Below are 24,807 nucleotides of genomic sequence, written 5' to 3' on the forward strand. Positions count from 1 at the left end.
GATGCAGCTAAAACAGTGTTGAGAGATAAATTTATGGCACTAAATGCTTACAATAGAATAGAGGAAAAGTTTCAAATTATTGACCTAATCATTCACCATAAGAACTAAAAAAAAGACAATCAAAATAAATCCAGAGGAAGCAGAAGGAAGGAGCTAATAAAGATAAGAGCAGAAAATCCTAAGGAATCTACAAAAAACTCCTAGAACTAATAAGCGAGTTCAGCAAGGTTGCAAGATACAAGATCAATGTACAAAATTAATTGTATACTTATATACTAGTGACGAGCATGTGAAAACTAAAATTAAAAGTACAATGCCATTTAAAATAGTTCAAAAAAATAGTTAACATAAGATGAACAGGACTTGTATGCTGAAAACTACAACTGTTCATTAAACATACATATGATGGAATACTACACAGCACTGAAAAGGAATGAGGCCATGAAGCCTATGACAGCATGGATGAATCTTGAGGACATAACGTTAAGTGAAATAAGTCAGATACAAAAGGAGAGACATTGTATGTTATCACTAATGTGAACTCTGTGAAAAATCTAAAACACGTGTCTTATATTGTAGAATACAGGGGGCCTAGAGAAAGACAGCAACTAGTGAAGGGGGAACAATTATCTACTAAGAACAGATAAGATATTGAGGGTGATCTTCATATGGGAATGCTCAGGAATAACTATGGCTTGTTAATTTTCTTGTAGTATGGTAGGAGCATATTGGAAGCAATGAAGTTATTTCAGGATATTTGTTTTTCTTATTCCTTTGCTTTGTTTTGTTTGGAAATGCTTTTTTTAAATTTTTTTTTGATAAAGTTAATTAAAAATGTTCATGTTAGAAATCGAAGAAGAACTAAGTAAATAGAGGAGCATACATGTTCATGTATCAGGAAACTCAACATAGTAAAGATGTTGATTTTAACACAATTTCTATCAAAATCCAACAGGATATTCTGGAGATATAAACAATATGTTCTAAAATTTATACAGAAAGTCAAAGGTACTAGACTAACTAAAACAATTTTGAAAAAGAAAAAATGATGAGAATCACTCTACCTGATATCAAGACTGTGTGGCAGTGGTGTAGCAGAGAAGGTATGGTACATAACAGAAAACCCAGAAATAGACTCACACAAATATGAGCAAATGATTTTTAATAAATGACTGTTTTATAAAAACAATTCAATGGAGGAAGGATAATCTTTTCAATAAATGGTTCTGGAGCAATTGAAATAGGCAATATATATATATATATATATATGAACTTCAACCCTAAACCTCACACCTTATACAAAATATAACTCAAAATGGATAATGTATTTAAATTAAAATCATAAAACTATGAAAATTTTAGGAAAAAACTGGAGAAAATCTTCATGACCTATGGGTTGGTGAAGTTGTTAGTCTTGATATCAAAAGTCTGGATGATTCAAACAAACTGTCAAGAGGATGAAAAGACAAGCTACAAATTGAAAGAAAATTTGCAAACCACATATCTGGCAAAGGACTTATCCAGAATATATAAATAACACTCAAAACTCAACAGAAAAATTACACAGTCCAATCTGAAAATGGGCAAAATACATACATTTCACTGATGAGATTATATAGATAGGAAATGGAAAGATGCTCAACATCACTAACTATTCGGGAAATGCAGATTAAGAACCGTGATGAGATATCACTGAATACCATTTTAAAACAGTTCAAATAAAAAAAAAAATAATGACAATACTAAATCCTGGGAAGGATTCAGAGAACTGGGTCTCTAATACATTGTTAGTGGGAATGTCAAATGGTACAGACCCTCTGGAAAACAGTTTGTCAGTTTATTACAAAATCAAACATATGTTTACCATAAAACCTAGCTATTCCACTCCTATTTATTTATCCCAGAAGAATGAGACTCATGCTTACTGAAAAAATCTATACATGATAATTCATAGCATCTATATTTGTAATAGCCCCATACTGGAAATAACCAAAATGTCTCACAATAGCTGAATGGTTAAACAGATTGTTGTGCTTCTATACAATGGAATATTACTCAGCAACAAAAATAATGAAGTATTGATACAAGCAGCAATTTAAGTGGATCTCAATGGCATTATGTTGAGTGAAAAAAGACCATCTAAAAAGCTTGCATATTCTATGATTCCATTTATATAACATTCTCAAAATGACAGAATTATGAAAATGGAGAAAAGATTAGCAGTTGCCAAGGGTTAGGATTAGTGGAGGGGGTAATGGTTGTGACTATTAAGGCATAGCAAGGAGGTATTAATGTTGATGGGACAGTCTGCATCTTTACTGCAGTGGTGGTTACATGAATGTACACATGTGATAACGTGACATAGAGCTCTACGCACAGTTTATATCAATGCCTCTTTACTGGTTTTGATTTTGCACTATAATAATATAATATATAACCAACAGGAAAAACTGGTGAAGGACCTGTCTATACTATTTTTGTAAACCACATGAATAATAAATATCACCAGTAAAGATAATGAAATAGGTAAAAATAAAAGACATTATAAACATACATATTATAATTATTTTCTTCTCCTGATTGAATTAAACAACAACCACACAAAATAATAATGAAAAATCTGTGTTGATGTGTTTATAGTGTATAAATATGCAACTTGTATGATAATAGCAGAAAGGATTGGGAGAAAAGGGAGCTATATTGGAGCAAACTTTTTGTATGTTATTGGAATTTAATTAGTGTTAATATAAACTAGATTGGTTTAAGTTAAGATGCATATTGTAATCCTCAGAGCAACCACTAAGACAATAACTAAAGAAAGTAAAATACTAATAAAGGAATTTAAATCATGCAGTAGAAAGTAACTAACCTAAAAGAAAGCAGTAATGGAAGAATAAAAATGCATTAGGAATATAGAAAGCAAATTGCAAAATGGAAGATGTAAATTCTACCATTAAATAATGACATTAAATATAAGTGGATTAAACATAGCAAATGAAAGGGAAAGATTGTCATATTGGATTAAAAATAATATTCAACTATTTGGTATACAACAGAACACTTCAGATTCAAAACAGAAGTATGCTGAAAGTAAAAGAATAGAAAAGGATACACCATGAAAACAGTAACCAAAGAGAGCTAGAGTGACCATATTAACATCAGAAAAAATAGACTTTGAGACCAAAACTTACAGAATTAAAGGGAGAAATAGACAGTATAGCAATCATAGTTGGAAACTTCAACTCCACTCTAAATAATTGATAGAACAACTAGACAGAAAACCAACAATGATAAAGAGGTCTTCAGTTACAGTTCTGGCTAACTTCACCTAACAGACATCTATAGAATGCTCCACTCAACAACAGCAGAATACATATTCTTTTCAAGTGCTCATAGAACATTATCCAGGATAGGCCATAAAATATGTTAATAAATGTAAAAGAATTGAAACACATAAAGTATGTTTTCCAACTACAGTGGATTTATGGAAATCAACAACAAAAGGAAGTTTGGGGACACTTCACAAATATTTGGAAATTAGGCAACACATTTCTAAGTAATCCATGGATTAAAAAAGACATTATAAGGGAAATTAGAGAATATTTTGAACTGAATAAAAATAAAGGCATAACATCAAAAATTTGAGGCTGCATCTACAGCAATGTTTAGAGGAAAGTTTGTAGGTTTCAATGCCTATTTTACAAAGAAGAAAGATTTTAAATCAAATTAAAATGATTTAAGGGAATACTATTAACAATTGTATCACAACAAACTCAACAACTTAGATGAAATTGTCGAATTCCTAAAAACATACAAATTACCAAAACTGACACAAGAAGAAATAGAAAATCTGAACAGACAAGTAAAGAAATTGAATTAGCAATTAAAATTCTGCCACAAAGAAAAGCTCAGGGCCAGAAGAATTCACTGGAGAATTCTATCAAATATTTAAGAAAAAATAATAACAATACTCTACAAACTCCTCCAGAAAATAGAAGAAGGACTACTTCCAACTTCTTCTATTAGGCCAGTATCACCCTGAAACCAAAGCCAGACAAAGACATCACAAGAAAAGAAAACTACAAATCAATATCCCTCGTGAATGTAGAGCAAAAATCCTCAATAAAATATCAGGAAACAAAATCCAACAAAATATGAAAAGGATTATACACTGTTGTTGATTGCATCATATTTCCTACAAAAGGCATGTGCAGATCCCAACCTCTCACCCAGGGGTGTGAACCAATTTTGTAAATAAGAACTTTGAAGATGTCATTAGATAACGTAAGCCCAAACTAAATAAGGGTGAGCCTTAATCCAAAATAGCTGAAGTCCTTATAAGCAAAGGAAATTGGACACAGAGAAAACACCATAGGAAGAAGCCAGAATTCAACAGTACCCCTAGGAGATAGGAGAGGAATAACCGTGTGTATAGCCATGTGACAGAAAAGCCAAGGACCAAGGACTATGGGTAGCCATCCCTAGAAATCCTTATCTGGGAAAAAGCGTTGCATTGCTGAGGCTTTGATTTTGAACTTCTTCTAGCTTCAAAACCAGGAGTCAATCAATTCCCATTGTTTAAACCAACCCATTGTATGGTATTTGTTCTAGTAACCAGGAAACTAAGACATACACCATGCCCAATTAGAATTTATTCCAAGAATGCTATATTGGTTTAACAGCCGAAAAGTCATTCATGTAATATATTATATTTAAACAATAAAGGAAAAAAACCACATGATCATCTCAATAGATACAGAAAAAAACATTTGACAAAATACACCACCAATTCATGATACAAATTCTCAACAAACTTGAAATATAAGGGAACTTCCTCAACCTGCTAAAGATCACTTACAAAAAACCTACAGCAAACATAAATCTTAATGGTGAAAGACTGAAGACTTTCCTTCAACTTTAAGAAAAAGGCAAGGATATCCTCTCTTACCATTTCTATTCATTTTTTTCCTACAGATTCTAGCCAGCACAATAAAAAAAAGTAAATGCATGCAGATCTAGAAGGAAGAAATAAATTGTACCTATTTGCAGGTTACATGATGATCCACGTGGAAAATCCCAGGGAATCTACAAAAATATTCCTAGAGCTTCTAAGTGGTTTTAGCAAGGTCACAGAATACAAGATCAACAGAGAAAAAAGAAAACAACTGTATTTCTATATGCCAACAATTAACAGTCTTAAATGACATTAACAATACAATTCCATTCATAATATCATCAAAAGGAATACCATACTTAAGGATAAACCCAACAAAAGAAGTACAAATACTGTATGCTGAAAATTACAAAATATTGCTGAGGGAAATTAAAGAAAATCTAAATAAATGGAGATATAGTCAATGTTCTTGTATTAGAAGACTCAATGTTGTTAAGATGGCAGTTCTCCCAAATTTGATCTACAGATTCAAGCAATCCCTATCCAAATTCCATCTGCCCTTTTTTATTTTTGCAGAAATTGAAAAACAGATCATAAAACTTATATGGAAATATAAAAGACCCAGAATAGCCAATATAATTTTGAAGAAAGAACAAAGTTCAAAGACTTGCTAGTGTAGAGAAAGTCTCAATATTATTAAAATGTCATTTATCTCCAAACTCATCTACAGATTCTACACAATCAAAAATAATTGCAGGCACTTTTTTATCTGTAGAAATAGACTATCTGAACTGAAATTTATATGGAAACTTAAAAGACCTAGGTTAACAAAAACAGTTTATTCCTACTAAATATAGCATTACCTTAAATGTAAGATCTAAAACTATAAAACTTCTAAAAGAAAACAGGAGAAACTTTTCATGACCTTGGCTAGGCAAAGAATTCATAGATACAACACAAAGCATATGAGATATAAAAGAAAATATTAATTAATTTGACTGTATCAGGCTTAAAAAACTTCTGCTCTTCAAAATATACTACAAGAAAGTGAAAAGCCAAGACACAGACTGGGAGAAAATATCTACAAAACATATATCAAACAAAATGTTTGTTATCTAGACTACATAAAAATCTTCTATAACTCAACAATAAGAAGATAAACAACTCAATTCAAAAATGAGCAATAGATTTTAATATTTCATCAAGGAAGATGTATAGATAGCCAATAAGTACATGAAATATGCTCAACACCATTAGCCATTAGGGAAATACAAACTTATACCAAAATAAGATACTTGTACATCTCTTCTAAAATGACTAAAATTAAAAAGTATGACCAAACCAAAAGTCTGCGAAGTGCTGTCAAGGATGTGGAGTACTTAATTACTTACTGGTTTTCTGAACTCAGGATGACATGAGGTGAATCTGATGAAATAAAGGTCATAGGAGAGGCTACAGAGATCTAAGTTCCCAGACAACACAAGCATATTTTAACAATGACTTTCATGAGAGGAACTTTAAACTTGGATTTCTGGCCCATTAGGAACATTCAGACCAAAATAGATGGAGATGCAATTCTAGCCCAGATGTTTTATAGAATGTAAAGAATGGAAATTGAGGAACCTCTAGTCCAGTTCTGTAACTTCTTGTCCTAAACAGTGTGTTAGGCATCTAAAGAATTGCACCTATAATTTTCATTTATCGGAAGAACTCCAGTGGGGAACTCAATGTATTGCTGATAGCTGTGTTCCCCTCCATTCTAAAACAAGATGGTTAGTGTATATCAATTGCTCAACACTTTAACAAAAATAGTCTGTTGGGGCAAGAGCAATGTGGTTTCTGCAAGAAAAACCATATCTAACTAATTTATTAACATCCTCTGAGCAAGGAATGAAGCATAGATGACAGTAACCCATGATTCAGTCAATAAAAATGCATTGGTCATCCAATATGTTATGGCAATTGGAACAATGGAAACTATAATTCTGGAAATGTCTTTGACAAGTCTTTATGTCAAAGATTACTAAGAATGGAATTACTTTTAAACTTTTGGTGCTTTGACTAATGCAACAAATATTGTTGAAGGATAGGTAAAGGAACATTTCTCGGGGTGAAGAAATTTAGATTGAGGATTTGTCAAGGACCTGTGTTAGGGATTACCTCATTTAACATCTTTGCATTTGATCTACAAGACAATGGCTGTTGCACAATTAAACCTTTAAGTCTGAGAATGGCATCAAGCTCTATCAGGAAGTGAAAAATCAGTAAAGGGATTGAGATGGAGGCCAAGAGTTCAAGTTCTCGCCAGTGAGTAAGAGAGTAACAGATTACTTTTTCTAAAATTTATTTTCTTAGTTATGATAACATATACATAACATAAAAGTTGTCATTTTAACCTTTCATGTATACAATTCAGGGCATTAATTACATTTACAATGTTGTACTACCATTACCACCATCCTTTACTGTGCTGGTTTGAATGTATTATGTCCCCCAGAAAAAGCCATATTCTTCAATGCAATCTTGTGGGGCAGATGTTTTAGTGCTGATTAGATTGGAATCCTTTAGGTTGTTTGCATGGAAATGCACCCCCACCCCCAACTGTAGGTGATGACGGTAATTGGATAATTTCCATGGAGGTTTTATCTCACCCATTCAGGGTGGGTCTAAATTAAATCACTGGAGCCATATAAATGAGCTGACAAACAGAAGGAACTCATTGCAGCTGTGAGTGACATTTTGAAGAGGAGCTACAGTCAAGAGGATCACTTTGAAGAATGCACTGGAACTGAGAGAGGAACTGCAGTTTACAGAGACATTGCGGAGATGGCCTTTGAAAGCAGACTTTTGCTCCAGAGAAGCTAAGAGAGGACAAATGCCCCAAGAGCAACTGAGAGTGACATTTTGAAGAGGAGCTGCAGCCTAGGGAGGAACGTCCTGGGAGAAAGCCATTTTGAAACCAGAACTTGGAGCAGACACCAGCCACATACCTTCCCAGCTAACAGAGGTTTTCTGGATGCCATTAATCATCCTCCAGTGAAGGTACCCAATTGCTGATGCATTACCTTGGACATTTTATGGCCTTAAGACTGTAAGTGTGTAACCAAATAAATCCCCTTTTATAAAAGCCAATCCATTTCTGGTGTTTTGTATTCTGGCAGCATTAGCAAACTAGAACATTTACCGAGACATTTTCATCACCCAAAACAGAAACTCTGTACCTATTAATCCATAATTTCCCATTTCTCCTCCACCTTGTCTCCTGATAACCTCTAGTCTACTTTTGGTCTCTATGAATTGATAACAGATTAGTTTTTATGAAGTAGCTCCTAATATAAAGAAAAAGATACGGTCTAAGGAAAGGTTCCAGGAGAAATTGGGAATTATTCTTAAGACTCATTCCATGTACTACTTTGATTTTTTTTAAACAAATGAAAAAAGTGCTGGCTATCAACAAGAAGGGATCTAGAAATAGAACACAGTACTCTCAGAGATGCTGCAGCCCTGGGAATAGTGCATGAAGTTCTGATAGCTGACCTTCAATAATGAGATAATTGAATAAGTAAAGGCAAGAAAATTAAACAAGTGGATGAGTAAAAGAGCTGAAAAGATTGGCATTCAGGCCCAGACTGAGTTATGCAAAGCATGGGCTGGTACTGCTGTGAGACTGAAAAACACTCCAGGCACAGAAGTAGACATAGATTTATTGGGACTTATGAACAGGAGAGATTCTCCAGTGGTGGCTGGTCTGGAGGATTCAAGCTCCACAAGGGACAGGGTGGGGTGCAAGGAGTAATATATGATTTTAGAACAAAGACATTCCATATAGTGTGAGGACATCAGGCCTCTAGAATAATCAGTAAAAGGGCCTAAAACCTGACTTTTTACTAAGATTAGTGTTCAGGACTAAGATATGATCAATGCTGTTTTCACATCCATAGTTACATTCTTCTGGGTCTGGGGAGATTGTTTACTTTCCTGACCTTTGTCCTTGGCTAACGCAGGTTTGTTTTGGGCCATTTAAGAGGGGGCCCAAGTCCTGGGCTGCCACAATTGTAACGACTAAGGAAGAAAAGGTTCAGATTAGAAGCTGTGGAATCATAAGGTGTATGGATAAAGGGAACATAGACTAATTTAACATTCATGACTCACAACAATGCTGTAAAGAAGACAGGCTAAGTATTATTAAACACAATTTGAAAATAAGGAAATTAAGGAAGCCAGTTAAGTGAACAGGTCATAGAGTCATCATGAAACAAAGCCATATTGTCAGCTACAGTGTGTTTTTCTCTCTATTCCTCAATCTCTATGACTTATGCAGCAGATAATAAACTACGCCTAACGAACCAATACTGAAAGGAACAGTAGATAGACCAAATGAAAAAAAGTTAGACAAATTGATGAAAAATTGAACCACAAATGCATACTTGCAATAACTAGGATATGCTAACTAAGGTAGAAATAAAATAGACCTAAAAGGAAGTCTAGGATAATAAGACTCCTGTGTTGAGTATCAGGGAATAAAGAGACAGTGACATGAAAGTAGAGGAGTCAAAGAAGGCAAATAGGTCACCAAAGATAGGCCTTCTCCACAATTTACCTAGAACTGTTCATCTATACGTAAAAGGTACAGCAAAATCCTTGGGAAGCCACACATCTATTGCAACATTGCTCAAAATCAGTCTGGATTTTCTCTTTTCAAAGATTTTTAGAGCCTGCAAGCCTTTCTTTGAAATATTGGGAACATATGATTCTTTATAGATGAATGCATTTTTGGAAACATCCCAAAGTTATTTGAAACAAGTCATTTTTGGAACAAATCCACTGAATCACATAAGCAATAAAGTTGGGTAATAGCATTGAGCATATGTGGTTCTGAGATGTGTTCTGTGGTTAGAAAGTTGGTTTAAAGAGAAACGGAGTCAAAGCCTGGCTTTTCTTTAAGACCTCCTTATTGGACTTGTACTCTCATTCCTCCACACTATCTCTCTCCCACAGCTACCCAACAGCTAAGTGGATTTTCTGGCGATGGGGAAAGGGGAGGGTGTTTCATGATTCCCTTCGTTGGAGTGAATAATTGAAAGTGGAGAGAGATTTGTTAGTGATTCTTTGAAGGATGTAATTAGGTAATATCATGCAAGAAGGAAACTGTCATAAAGCTAATAAAATGCAAATGAGAAGGAACTGCATTACCGCTCATCTGCATCATCTCATCTGCAGAATTTAAGATGAAACAATAGAGATGAATGAAGAAGTTACGTACATTCATCAGAATTGCTGGAGAGACCTGACCTCTGGCCATCAATCAAAGGGAAGCATCCACTGCTGATAGCTTGTCTTCATTGTACTTGGATCTAAATAGAGTGAAAGAAGGATACAAAGTAGTATGCTGAATGGGTTAGAAGTGATGTTTTGATTACATCGATAGTTTTCAAGCTTTTCTAACTCAAGAGCTATTTGGGAACATTTGAGCATATGGTTCATTCACAGCTGAATTCTCTTGCCCACAAAGATGTCAAGAAAGTACCCCTATTGCTCCTTCTGAAGCCATGATAATCGGAGCGGAATATACCTCAAAGTCATTGATGATTGCATCTATCGATCTATCTATCTATCTATCTATATATATATATTTCCTGCCAGACTTACCACTTGGATTAGTGTATTTATTTTATGAGTTTCAAATTTTGCCACCCCCCCCCCCCCCAAGACTTTGATTTTGGGAATAAGCAAATCTCTGCTCAACTTATCCATACTACTTATGATTATGTAGACTTATTTACTTCCAATAAGATTTCCCATTTCCAGACTGAAAGTCCAAATCTTGACATCTAACCTCAAACAAAAGACCCTCTTCTTATTTCTAATACATCCAATTATTGGGGGCTCTTCTCTGGATCTTTTCAAGTAATGGCAAACTGGGTTTTGAGGCATAGCAGCAAGATATCTTTCAGGCAGAGATATACCAGAGTAGGATAAAGCTTTGTTTCTAGTATAGTTAATGGTTTTCTTCATTTCCTAGGCCTTTTTGGCTGATGCAGTCTATTGAGTCCATATTCGTTGGACAATCTAATGACCTTTGTGTCTTCTTGAGTAGAATCTGATAAAAGAAAGCCTTTCATTTTATAGGTGTGTTTTAGATTTACTCTTAAATTCAGTACTGTTTCCTCACTCATTGTGACCCCTCTTAAGGCTCTGCCCACTGACGCTGACTCGTGAGACTTTTCTTTAGTGTCTTTCTTCTCAGCGGGTCTCTTCACTCTCTGGAGAGATTTGTGTATCTGAAACTTCCCTATGTACTCTTTCCTTATCATCATTTATAAAGCTATTCAATGGACTCTTCCCTAGCATGGGTTCTTGAGCAATCCCTGCTCCTTACCTGTCTTCATCCAGAGATGTGGCTACCTTTATTCTTCATTTCCTGAAGAAATGAATGGGTTTGCTGATCAAAGACCTACAGTCATTCCACTTTTAATCATCTTTGGATACTCATTTAAGGCCATTTGAAAATCTGAGTAAGTTGCACTCATTGGATTTTATTTCCTTTATTTATCTATTTACTCCCCCAAAGCATTCAAGAATCATGTTGCCATTGTTGAAACAGGTTATTTTTGTTTTAGTCTTGAATCATCTAATTTTGCTCAACTTGCCCAGAATAAAGGGACGATTCACTAACTGATCCCCATTAGAGTCCTAATAAGTGGGGGTCACAGCTGGCATTCTATGACCTCATGGTCCAGGAGTAGGCCACCCATCTGCCATGGAACACCCATCACCCAAGTCCTATGGAACTTCTTTTTTTTTTTTTTTTTTTTTTTTTTGCTTTTCCATATTTTATTCACACCATCCTCTCCCTTAACAAAATGTGCTAATAATTATCCAGCCATTCCTCACCCCTCCCACCTTCTTAACATCGCTCTAATGCTCAATCTCTCAGCTGTAAAAATGGCTGGCTCGGATCTCCTCCAAATCACTGCTGCCTACTCTCCTTAATTGCTTTGATCCCCAGTTAAGATTTCTTAAGTCTTCTTTTCTTATCTGACTTTCATGGCCACTCAATGTTCTCCAAACCTAGTACTTTCCTATCTCATGCAGTCTCCCTAACATTTCTTTCACTTTCACACACTGCTCGTCCTTCAAAACTCAACTCAAATGCCAGATCCTCCACAAAGCCTTCCCTAATTAATGTCTCCAGGTAGACATGATTTCTCCTTCCTCTGAGCCAGCCCCACCCACCCACCCCCAACCCGACCCCCAACCCGACCCCCAACCCGACCCCCAACCCGCACTTTTCACTACCTCCTTGTGAGAGCTCCTGCTTCTCTCTCCTGGGTAGTATAGGGATGGATGACATAGACAGATGGGAAGGTTGGCAAGTTGCTGGGTAGATGGATTGATGGATGGATGGATGGATTGATGGATGGCCTATGGAACTTTTTACAGATGCACAGACAGATGTCATTCAGTCCTAGAGAACTATCTTCATCTGCTTTAATAATTTGAATACGGATGTGACTAAGCTTAATGTATGATCTTGGACATCATGTCCCTCCATGCAGCTTAGCCTGCTCTTTCCTGCACAACTCATTCCTTCATCCCCACCCCACCCATAAGAGAGACAGAAAGAGAAAGAAAAAGAGAGAAACAAATTTTTAAAAAACTTTTTAGATTTCTGTGGAGTTTAGAAAGTTAAAAGGAGTGTTTTTTTGTTTGTTTGTTTGCCCACTTCCACTGTTTATTAATAGAAATGGCACAGAAATAATCACATCCTCTTCTGAGTCCCATACTGAACACATGGAGCAAGAAGCCTGCAGAACTGATGTAAGAGGCCAGTGGAGGTAGCAGGGATGTGACCAGGGAGGGAGGGAAGCAACCTAAGGAAATAGTGTAGGCAATTATCCCAGCCCCTTGGAGCCCTTCTGTTACTCTCTTCGAGCCTCTCAAGCCACAGATTTTGGTCATATTTTTGGTCTCAGAGATTATCAATAACTGCCTATAGCCAACAAGCATGCTCTCTTGAAACCAGAGATATCCTGTTCCCCATTTTATCTTTTCATCAACTTCTTCCTTCTTCTGTGATATAGCAGAAACTAGTAAAGTCAGGGTGCTTTCTTGAACACCAGGCTTGTTCCAGCTCTTTAATGAGTGGGTTAGTCTCTGAGCCTGGTCCTCAAGTCTTACTCTGAAGTAGTCAACCAAGGTCAAGGCTTTGTCCACATACACATGGCAGGAGAACTCTTCCAAGAGTTGTCAAGGAGCTCTTGGTGCAAGGCCTGCTGGTCCTGGGCCTCAGGTGTAAACACAGTAATCAGCCTCCCAGCCAGACCTGAGCCCGGGGAGCATTGTGTCACAGCACTCATGTGATGTACACTAAAAATGAACACATTTTCAACTCTTTTTTTTGATAAAGCCATGGCATCTGGGGAGCAATTCATCTTCAGAAACAATTAACCTGGATATTGACTGATATTTACTCAGGACAAGGAAAACCATTACTGCCAAGTAAGATATACAAGAAACATTAATTCACAGAGAGTGTTACAGCTTTGTACTGCTATAAATTCATACTCCTGACTAGCTTTGGGAACAGCTACATGAAAATTTGACAGATCAGAACACTGCAGTGTCCTTTTCATTGCTCCTTACACTTTCCTCAGCTTCCAGAATTCAGTAATTAATCTTAGAAAGGAATTTACGTGACAGTTATAAGCACCATAGGTTAATTGGAAAAGTGAATTATTCATATATGTGAATAATGCAAATAATATTTACTGTTTCCCCACAATATACAAGGCTTTATGCTGAGCCCTTTATATGCACTATATCATTTAATACTAACAACACTATTATAATAAGGTAGTTAATACCATTATCCCCAATATACAGATGAGGAAACTGAGTTTGCAAGAGTTTAAAGAACTTCCTAAGAGTTTAAAGAACAACCGGTGGAGTCAACATTCAAACTTAGGTCTACCTGTCTTCAGAGCCCATGGTCTTGGTTTGGTCCAATTATGTTAGGAAGAAAGGAAGAAAGGAAGGAAGGAAGGAAGGAAGGAAGGGGGAGGGAGGGAGGAGGAAGGGAGAGAGGGAGGGGAGAGGGAGGGAGGGGAAAGAAAGAAAGAAAGAAAGAGAGAAAGAGAGAGAGGAAGGAAGGAAGGAAGGAAGGAAGGAAGGAAGGAAGGAAGGAAGGAAGGAAGAAAGGGAAAGAAAGAAAGGAGGGAGGGAGGGAGGGGAAAAAGATGTTACATGTATAAACTGATTAGGAGTATAAGAGTGTGATTGGATCAGGAAATTTGAATCAGGTTATGCAAAATGACAGAAGCTGATGACTATGGAAGAAAGCAACTGTCTGTTGTCTGGCTTTTCCCAGTACATCACCAAATCTAGAGCTATCCTGAACTGCCTCTTCTAAGAAACATTGTGTATTTAAGTCTCTAGTCAACATAGTATATTCACAAAGTTGCATAATCAGCAAAGGTCATGAAGCATGGGTTGTTCTAATCATAGTATCATGTAAACAAGCAGTGCTGGCTGTTTTGACCCAAAGTTATAGGAAAAAATATTTTTTAGAGTACTGATATCATGTATGCAAATTACCAGAATGATTTTCCAAAGTGAAATAAAGAATATTTCATTTACTTATATATTTTCCCTTTATTCCCCATGCTAATTTTAATGTGGGGCATTTTACCCCCATTATACACCTTTTGCTAGAGGGAATCTGTGATGGCAGCAATATTAATTCTGAATATTGGAGTCAGAGTAGTTAAACAGTATGGACCTGTTTGATGAAAACAGAAGGATGAAAAGAGATATTAAAATTGATTAACTGTTCTGTATTAATTTGGCAGTAAATTATCTGGAAGTAGATACCTCAAAATTCACTGGAACTGAGTTTGCCATGACTTTATCTCAACTTAACTTCTCGTGTAAACAACTGAATGAGGGAAAAAATAGCATATTATAGAACATATACAAAACAACAAATTGATGGAATTTTTGCTTCTCAGCTAATTGTTGGGTACCATAGAAATAGTTTGGGTTGTTTGTTTTTTTCATCCAAGTGGCAAGACAAGCTAAGTCATATCTGCCCCTGACTTTAGGTTATCCACACTGATGTTCCTCTGTATTGATCCTTAACCATAGAGTTACTGCAAAAGAGACTCGATCATATCTTTCAGACTCACGGAGAAGGAAAATGTACCCATCTTGGAGCTCAGCCCAGGACTGGACTCCCAGGAAGCTAGTCATGACTTGCAGAGGATGTGCCTGTGGTCTGTGGAAGTGATGTATTTCTGTAGAAAGCACTCATGTTTAGGAGTCAGACGGGACTGGGTTTGAATGCCAGCTCCTCTCCTTGTAACTGTATTATTCGTATGAAAATTAGACAGAATATTGTTCCTAATATCTCCCTGGCTGACACTTTGCCTGTCCTAGCACACGGTGTCTTCCCTGCAATCTTGTCCCACGTGGTCTGTATTAGAAAAGATAGCTTGTGATTTTTCCTGATGATTCAGTTTCCCTTAAAAAGACATCCAGAGGCTGCAGGGAATTGGAAATCAATGGAACAATCATTCCACTCTTGAAACATTGTTTTTCTTTAGTTTCTCTAAGAGACATCTCAAGTTGCTTATTTTCCCCCCTTTAAATCAAGACTCGGGATATATAATGTCATACATCCTATTGATCCCTTACTGACAGCCAGGTTACTTTCTTCATTTTTCTTGGGACAAAAGAGAAATGGAAATATCATGGAATCTTAGTCACATATTATTTCCCCGAAGATTAGCTTCCCAACAACTTCATCTATCCACAATTGGAAATCAGAAAGCAGTAAAAGAGAAGAGATCATGAAAACCTCCCCACCACAATGTTATGCCAAAGAAAGATGCTAAAAGCTGATAAGAAATGCAGCACTCTGCTGGCTGCAAGCACTGTGGCAGACACAAGTAACAGCTAACAGCTGACAACAAAGTACCAGCCAGAAATATTTTTTAAACAGAGGACAGGTATTTAAAGAACAGCACAAACTCGGCCCCTCAGCAAAGGGACAAACTTCCTTACACAACTCAGCAGTAGTTATGGACGTCACTGTGTTTTAATAGAGAACAAAATTTTTGTTCAAAAAGAAAATGCTCAGCCATCAATAAATTATTAAATTTTATTTAGCCTACTTTGCTTAAGAAGGCAGTTAAATGTCTAAAACGATTTTAGATCATCTTTGAAAAACAGTTAAAATTTTAAAACATGTTGGCACATGAAGGAGTAATCTCCCAATGTATGGAAAATTAATTTATGCTGACCACTTCTTCCTGGGGTATTAGTTAGATAAGCTCTACCAGTGAATCTCATGACATTTTTAATGTGAGCTTTTCTTCCTCCTATGAATATGAATGTGGCTTGCAATATTTAGGCAAGCAACTCTGAATACTATTCAGGTGAGAGCTATGAGTGTATCTCTGTATCATTTCCTGTTTCAACAACCTGAATAAATAGTTTACTTGGTCTTCCTGTGATGTTACCATATTTCATCATCATAGATTCATCTGTGGCACATAGAATGGTTGGGTTGTATTCATGGACAACCTTCTGGAAATATGGCCTATATGGGACTAGACAAAAGAGATATAACCACATAGTACCAGAGTTGGAAGGTGCCTAGAGATATCTAATCCAATACCTTTAATTAAAGCTGGAGAACTTGAGGTCTGGTGACATGCTCAATGTCACCTAACTGGTTAATCCACAGCCAGGACCAGAATCTGGGTCTCCTGATCCCCAGTCCAGTCCCACCCCCCCACCCCCGCATCATGCTTCCCAACAAATGTGAGATAATAATGAGGCATTGGTGGTAATTTTGAAATATCTCCCAAAGTGCCCTAAAACCCATGAGCCAATTGAAGATAGCTATATAGACTTTTTTTTTAATTTTTTTTTTTTATTTTTTTTTTTTACCATAGAAGAATATTTATTGACACGGGAAAAATGTTAATATAATTCTATATGAAATATGCACGTTATAAAATAGTATGTACAGTTTAATACCATTTTTGTGGAAAGAAAAATATCCATATTTATAAAGTCATGCACAGGAAAAAAATATAAGGAAGCACATATCAAATGTTAATTGCTATCTCTGGATAGTGGGATTGGTGGTGATTACATAATTTTTCCAATAAATTTCACTTCTTGTCTTAGTTTCCTAGGGCTGCTATAACAAAGTACTACAAACTGGGTGGCTTAAAACAACAGAAATTTATTGTCTCTAGTTGTGGAGGCTGGAAGTCTGAAATCAAGGTGTGAGCAGGACCACACTCCCTCTGAAACATGAAAGGGAGAATCCTCCCTTGCCCCTTCCTGGGTTCTAGTGGTTTTCTGGCAATCCTTGGTGTTCTTGGTTTGTAGCTGCAGCACTTTACTCTCTGCCTCCATCATCACATGGCCTCCTCCTTTATGTCTGAGTGCCTTCTCCCCTTCTTTTAAGGACACTGGTCATATTGGATTAGGAGCCTGCCCTACTCCAGTATGACCACATCTTAATTTAACAAATTTTATCTATAACAACCCTATTTCCCATTAAGGTCACATGCTGAGGTAATGGGAGTTAGAACTTCAAAATATCTTTTTGGAGGACACAGTTCAATCCTTAACACTTGCTCTTCAAATAGTACCTGCTTCATGCTACTCTTTCTTGGTTGTGGTTTGATGTAATTTCCTTCAAATAGGCTTTGTTTCATCACATACACCTCCAAAGCATATTTTTGATGCAGCTACTGCTACTCTCATTTTAAAAAGTAGATGCTACTTGCTCTTACACAGGCCTGTGGAGTATATTTTTAAGTAATAAATATATACTGTGAATATACTATAAAATACGCCATAGCATAAATTTGGCTATTAGAAAATTATTATTTAGAGAATTTGAAAATCCTCTCACCAAGAAAAGTTTTAAATAGAGAGAAACATACTATCATTAGTTAGAATCTCCATAATGGTAAAGTGTGAAATAACTCAGGATTCAGAATTAAAGAACTTCGGATCTCTCTGTATTACTAGCTCACTGACTTTGGACCAAGGAGATGAGGTTTTTTTAGTCAATAAAAAGTGGGTAATATTTTTTGTAGAAAGAAGCAAAAATAACGTTTCTTAAAAAGAAGGGAAAATGAGATCAAAGATGTGAAGGGCACTTTGTTTTCTGTAAAACCCTAAATAAATGTTAAAGCAGCGAGAAATAAATTTAAATTTGGTGCTGCAGAAAAATTAACTCATTTCTTTTTCTGTAGCGCCAAAGTCTTATTGTTTTATATCTCCGTCCACAGGTTTCACATGCCAAAATTGTGAAATTATGTTTTTGTTTAAAAATGGTCTCTCACCTCTTTAATTATCTTAACAGTTAATACATAGGACATACTTAACTTTTCACGGAACCTCAAGTGAGTGATCTCTCTATATATACAGGCCATCCTCTGATGGCTCTTGATAATGGACAACATTAAATACAGTCACAGGAAATATAATTTAGCTTTGTTTCTCAAAATCCACCCTAATATAAGACTATTCATTAAGTTCTTATTAAAAATATCAAGTTAAGGATATTGGGTTTCTCAAAGGTAAAATATCAGAGCACAGAGAAAATATCTGCCTCTCCATTTGTTCTGATGCTTTCTATGCTCTAGCACCACCCCATAGTTGACTCTTAATTTCTTTTCCTTCTATTGGGAAGGTAATCTCATGTAAATCTGTAATCAAGTTATAATATTTAATAGTTGTTTGTAATCATATCTCAAAGTGAACAGCTAATTACTTATTATTAAATCCAAAGATAAACTTATTGTCTAAATGCCTGTAAACATTTGTAAGTGAACAACTTACAAATGAAAGAACAAACATAAAACACTGATGAAAACATTGATAAGATCAGGAAAAAGAGGGGTTTTCTTTTGTTTCTCCAATCAAATGGTTTGTTCTTACCCTCCACAAAATCAAGGAATTGAGAAAGATGGCTGGAGTGCAGTGGGAAACGTGCATCAAATTCATATAACTGTGCAACATACTCCTACCCTATATCAGTGTCATTCTGCCATCCTCTATTCAAGCTATAAATGTTCTATTAACCAGCAGAGATTCTAGCAGAGTTTTAATTCCACAATGAAGATCACAAAAACAGTACCTCCTGGTTGTTGAAAGAAACCAGAATGTTAAACCAATATATTTCAGGGGTGGGAGGAGACTACCAATACCACATATTTATGGCTTTATGTTACAAGAATTAAATAAAAAAAGGCAGAGACAAGAAAATCACTTTTTTAAAATTTCACAATCACCAATTTGCTACAGAAAATGAGGCAAAACATTTATGCTAACAAATACATTAGGTGAATTACCACCTCAGCACATATCTGCTGATGGATATTCCTGGATTTTCACTCAATGAAGAGATTTATAACATACGTACGTATGAACTAAAATCACAAGAAGCAGCTCTCCAAGATCAATCTTCAATGTGCTCCTATTCCAATAAGCTATAAAGAGCAGTAAAAGGCAATATTCATTTAACACACCAAGAATCCAAATGACAAGATATCAGGTATTTATATTCCTCTAGAGATGCTCCTTCCCCGCCTAACAAAGGCACTTGACATGTAACTGAAATGGACAGTTAACTCAGGTACTGCCCTGGGCAACTGTTACCTTCTAAAATCAGATGAAGAGGTGATTAAGTCCAATTACTCCTTCTCAATAAGCCTGAAACACAATGAATATATCATTAAGTTCTCTACTTTTGGCAGATGATATAACCAAAGAAGAAAAGATAATGTTGGTGTCCACAATGAATTGGCAGACTTGAGCAGTCAAGCATCTTCTCTCTGCACAATATATTCCTTGATGACTGTGTAATTTGTATTTAATTATAGGCAAATTAACCTTTCATAGAGTTTCAGGCACTAAGGTTCACTCCTCTTCTTCTCTTTTCTTACTTTTTTGTTCTTTCCCAAAGCCTTAGATGATTTCTCCGGTGAATTTGTATAATTCTTCTCTACTAGTATGTTTCTGGCACAGTTGTTGATATGTTTAAAGCGATCTGGTCCTAGCAGAATACCTCCATACCGGCGTGATACTACCACCATGACATTCCTCACATTCAAAATCTCCATGAGATGGAGAAGACGCCCACCAGCTGCTGTTTCCCCATCATCTTCACAGTCCTGTAAGAAGGTCTGTTTATCCTCACAATATATTCTGTAGGCGTAGATGTTGTGGGTAGCACTAGCTACTTTCTTATTCTCATACAATTTGGCAAGAACCATTTTCACCTGTTTAGGACAAACTACAGGAGCTAAGTGTGCCTGAAAAGTACTTCTTCGGTCTGTAATAGGAATGCCATGATCAATTGGAGGTAATTCTTCTATTTCTGTTTCATTTTCACTGATCTCAAAATCCAGTGCTTTAACTGAATATTCTGGCTGGCAAGCTAAAATGAAATCATCTTCACACTCAACATCTTCCTCTTCAGTTTTCTTCTTTACCTCAGGGCCTGTTTCTGCCTTATGAGATTTTTGTATTAAAACATCTCTTATTTTCTCCACCCATAGGTAGAGAATACTTTCACCAATATTCTGTATATATATTTCCTCAAGGCTATTCGATAAATCCACATGTTCTTGCCCATTAAGCCAAGGAGCTTTCAGTTCATAAATAGGTGGGGCTGTCTCTGGATATTCATTAGGTAGCATCACCTGCAAGCCAAGTGTCCATTTGGGGTCATCTTTATTGTCATTAATTTTAATATAGAATATTTTGGCACAGTTATCCATGACACACCATTCCTCGCCATATATAGCTGCCATTGCTTCAATTTCCTCATTCTGCCTCTGGTTGCTGCCTGGGTCTCTCCCAGCCATGCGGCCCGGAAAGCGGCAGACCAACAGCCGCCGGCCCAAGTCCAGAGGACGAGGGTGGGCCGCCGAGGCGGCGAGTAGTCGCCGGCTGCAGCGTGACCCCGCTATATAGACTTTTAATGAAAGCTACTATTCAAATACCGTAGTAAGAATGTAAAATGATCTTCATTAATCAACTGCTTTACAAATGCTTAACTACGTACCTTGCACTGAGAAACCACATTTTTACTAAAGGGGAAGTTGCTAGGAGAAATAAAGAAGTCATTTAACTTAATGCTAATCATTAGTTTATAGATTGTTTCTCAAATCATGCTCCCAGGCCTAGGGTTCCAAGGTAGTGAGAAAAAGGGGTGTGTTGGGGGTGGAGTGGGGATAGAGGGACGGGCACAGGGACTCTTTAGTTATCTATTCTATATTTTAGAATTTTGCATGAGGTTGGCAAATATGTATCGGGCACACAGGCCTTGCTCACAGCCATGAGGGAGGCAGATCCACTGAGATCTCTACCCCCTGAGGACCCCCTAGTGGGGGGAGAGAGCAAACAAGGGTACCAATAAATAAAGTCATCTCAGACCCTGACAGTGTCATGAGTGCAGTGTGATAGAACATTTAGGGGAGCTGCTTTGGTTTTTAAAATTGTTATTCATCTATTTCTTCAATGGGTAATACATCCGCTTGGTTTGAAATTCAAAAGGTACAAAATGGCATAGAGTGAAAAGTCTTTTTCCATTCAGTGGCCTGATGGAGAACGAGCCAGCCATGCAAACGGCCCGGGAAAGTGTCTCAAGATGAGGCTTGAGATCTCTGTGACCACCAAGGACCCCACAATCCCACTCCCATTCCCAAGGGTAACCACGGCCATGAGTTGGGAGTGGATTTTTCCAGATTTTTCATTCTGCCTGTAAACATATGTATATGTACCTCTAGCAAATATATGGTACCTTTGGTGTTTCCTTGGGGAAAAAAAAGAATTTGTTGTTAGAAATAATCTCTGGAAACCATTTTGAATTTTTAAAGAAGCGCTATATGCAACACCTCAGCTGGAATTCTTTTCTCCTGCAGCCTGACCCATGCCTGCGTGGTCCCTGTGCTTTGCTTACAGCCTCTTGCATTTTGACTTTCCTCTTCCATACTCCTCCCCACCTAGGAGGCCTTTGAAAATCTTCCTACCTTACTGGAGCAGAGGGCTTTGTACAGTAGAGCTCTAGGTAGGGATTCCTTGCCCAGTAGTGTTCCCTTCATCTGGTTCCAGTATCCCAAGGAGCCCTCTAGGGGTCAGAAGTTTGTATCCATTTACGAATCTCAAGCTGGGAATAGCAAGTCCCCATCAACCTTCTCAGAAAGTTGCCCTTTTGCTATCAGCCTGGGACATTGCATTTAACATACAATATAATGTGAAGATTTATATAAAGACTATTTTAAAATGAGACAATGTGGTCTTATGAGAGACAATTTAAGGACTAAATATGCTAAGAAAGTAAACAAAACTGTGAGCAAGAACACACAGGAGAGGTTGGGATTCCTGAAATGTAAGAGGGAGTCTATTTCCTGACTGGGAGAACTTTAGAGAGATACAGAGCTGTGGATTGAACTGTGTTCCCAAAAAGATATGTCGAAGTCCTAGTCTCAATTGCCTCAGAATGTGACCTTAGTTGGAAATAGGGTCTTTGAAGGGTTACCAGTTAAGATGAGGCCAAACTGGATTAGGGTGGACCCTAATTCAATATGACTGACGTCCTGGTAAGAAGGGAATTATTGGACACAGACAGATGGGAGAATGCCATGTGACGACTGAGGCAGAGAACACCATGGATTGCCGGCAGGGCACCAGCAGAAGCCAGGAAGGAGGCATGGATCCGATTCTTTCCTACAGACCTCAGGGGAAGAGGGCATGACCCTCCAACACCTTCATTTTGGAGTTCTAGCCTGCGCAACTCAGAGACAGTAAGTTTCCATTTTTTTAGACACCCAGTTTGTGGTACTTTGTTACGGCAGCCCTAGCAAGGTAAGACACCCAAGAAATGGAGCCAGTGCCTGGAGGTTCCTGGTTGTATGTCTGGAATGAGGTGATGCGGCTCAGGAGTTGCTTCTGTGGCTCTCTTCAAGTTTTTGCCTCTGCTGAGGGACAACTCCTGTGTGAGACGAGGGACAGAAGCCAAGAGCCGTCTAAGATATAAATTGTATTATTCCCTTTTGACCCAGACTATACCCAAGAGGTCTGGATAGAGCTTGTTCTGAGAAGGGATTCTCAGGTGTCTGTTCTCCCTTATTCTGACTGTCTCAGGCAAGGCAGGTTAAACTACTAAACTCATCATTTCATGAATGACTACTGTGCATTTATCCTGGGATTTCTTAATATTATACCACTCCGGTATTCATCCTTCTATTTCTCATTATACCTCATCCTTCACTTTGCTTCACTAGACTGTCCAGGTGACACATGCTAGATGAGAGGCTGGAGGCAGGGACACGCTCAACTCATTTGATACACAGAATGGATCTTTAAACACCCATTCTCTAATGTGCGACAAAATGATTCCTAGTAGTAATCATGAAATAGAACAGATAATAATGGCCAGAAAAGAAATGAAACAGTGAAAAAAATTGTATTGAACTTTGTATATATAATCATGCCAGTAAAAAATCAAAACATATATAAATAAATATGATAGTATAACAAAAGAGCAAAGTAATGGAGTAATATTTTAAATTATATTATTGTTTTTTTTGAAAAAAGGAAAATTATGCATACCTCTTTGTTCTAGTAGCAGATAATAACACTACAATTTCTGTTTTTGAGCCTCAACTTCTGCAAATTTGTGAATGATTTTGGCAAAATTGAACTTCTTTGCATATTCGTGTTCAACATATGTAATAGCCAGGTTTGTCAGTCTATCTTTGCTCATAGTTGATCAAAGAATAACTCATTCATTTTAATGTTGAAAATATTTACTTTTACATGAAGCATGCATGTCCATGTAGTTAGGAAAAGTTTAAATACACAGATAAGTTTGTCAAGACTCATAAAAATTCACAAAATCACAGGAATTGCAGAAATTCCAATGCTGTCCATGTCATTGCTTTTTCAGAATTAATTGCAGTGGCTTTCAAATATATGTCATTAAAAAAATTCCACTAAAACTTCTCAGAAATTTTTTCATAAATTTTTATTGCATTTGGTGAAAACTTCTGAAATTTTTGGTGTTTTCGAGTTCCCTTTGAGTGCATTTTGTAGCTCTAACCCCTGTGGTATTGCAAGTAAAGACAAAAAAGAAAAAACAAAAAAGAACTTGAATTTTTCTCCAAAAGAACCTGCAGGTAAAACTGACAATTCTTCAAATTAACTGCATGAGAATAAAATGTTTACTAAAGAATAAGTAATAAAAATATACTAATTGAAGCTTAATGTATAAAATTAAAACCTAGGTCCACAAAGATTTTTTCCAGGAAGTATTTTTATCACTGACATTTTTTGGAATTGCTGGCACATGATGATAATGAAAGGCAGACAAGTTTCATTTTATTACTGTTTTAGAATTCTCTACAATCAATATATCCCCTTAATGCATATCCCTGAGGTGAACCACTCTTAATGTCACTGGTTAGAGTCATGAAAGTGAGTGTAAGGATATCAGGGAGGAAAAGGGGAGGCAAAGCAAGACATGCAAAGTCAGCCCTAGGAACATTTTGTCGCTTCCACTGTGCTAATATCCCAGGGTTCCCAAAATTTTAGTTATTGTGATGTTTAAGAACATAGGCTTCTGAGAGTCAAGGAAAACTCTTCTAGAATGATGGTAAGTGTGAGAAAGTGAAGATGTGCCCCATTTTAGAAAATAATTTGTTCTTTCATTTTCTTTCCACGTGTCTCTTTGTAAGCTATTGCACAATTTCAAATATTCAGTTTTTATATATAACAAATCACTTTCAAAACTATTGTGCCATTGGATCCTTACAAGATACACAGGGCAAATTTTGGCATTGCTGTTTATGTGGAAACAAACTGTTGTTTTTGTT

The 24,807-nt window shown here is 36.7% G+C and overlaps 1 protein-coding gene and 1 pseudogene across 1 annotated transcript; one reads left to right on the plus strand and one right to left on the minus strand.

Annotated features, from left to right (window-relative positions):
• Positions 1-19,591: 19,591 nt before the first annotated feature.
• On the minus strand, positions 19,592-20,889 carry LOC119517871 (protein IMPACT-like). The gene has a single exon (XM_037814941.1). The coding sequence runs from the start codon at positions 20,794-20,796 to the stop codon at positions 19,840-19,842; it is 957 nt and encodes a 318-aa protein (XP_037670869.1). The 5' UTR covers positions 20,797-20,889; the 3' UTR covers positions 19,592-19,839.
• A 1,629-nt stretch (positions 20,890-22,518) lies between these two features.
• Positions 22,519-24,807, plus strand: part of LOC119513143 — a 62,239-nt pseudogene continuing 59,950 nt past the window's right edge.

The sequence above is a fragment of the Choloepus didactylus genome, chromosome 2, assembly GCF_015220235.1.
Source record: "Choloepus didactylus isolate mChoDid1 chromosome 2, mChoDid1.pri, whole genome shotgun sequence".
In the NCBI taxonomy this organism is placed as follows: Eukaryota; Metazoa; Chordata; class Mammalia; order Pilosa; family Megalonychidae; genus Choloepus; species Choloepus didactylus.

What these genes read in the sequence shown, in the direction of transcription:
- LOC119517871 (XM_037814941.1), bottom strand. Translation starts at nt 20,796, where the DNA reads ATGGCTGGGAGAGACCCAGGCAGCAACCAGAGGCAGAATGAGGAAATT.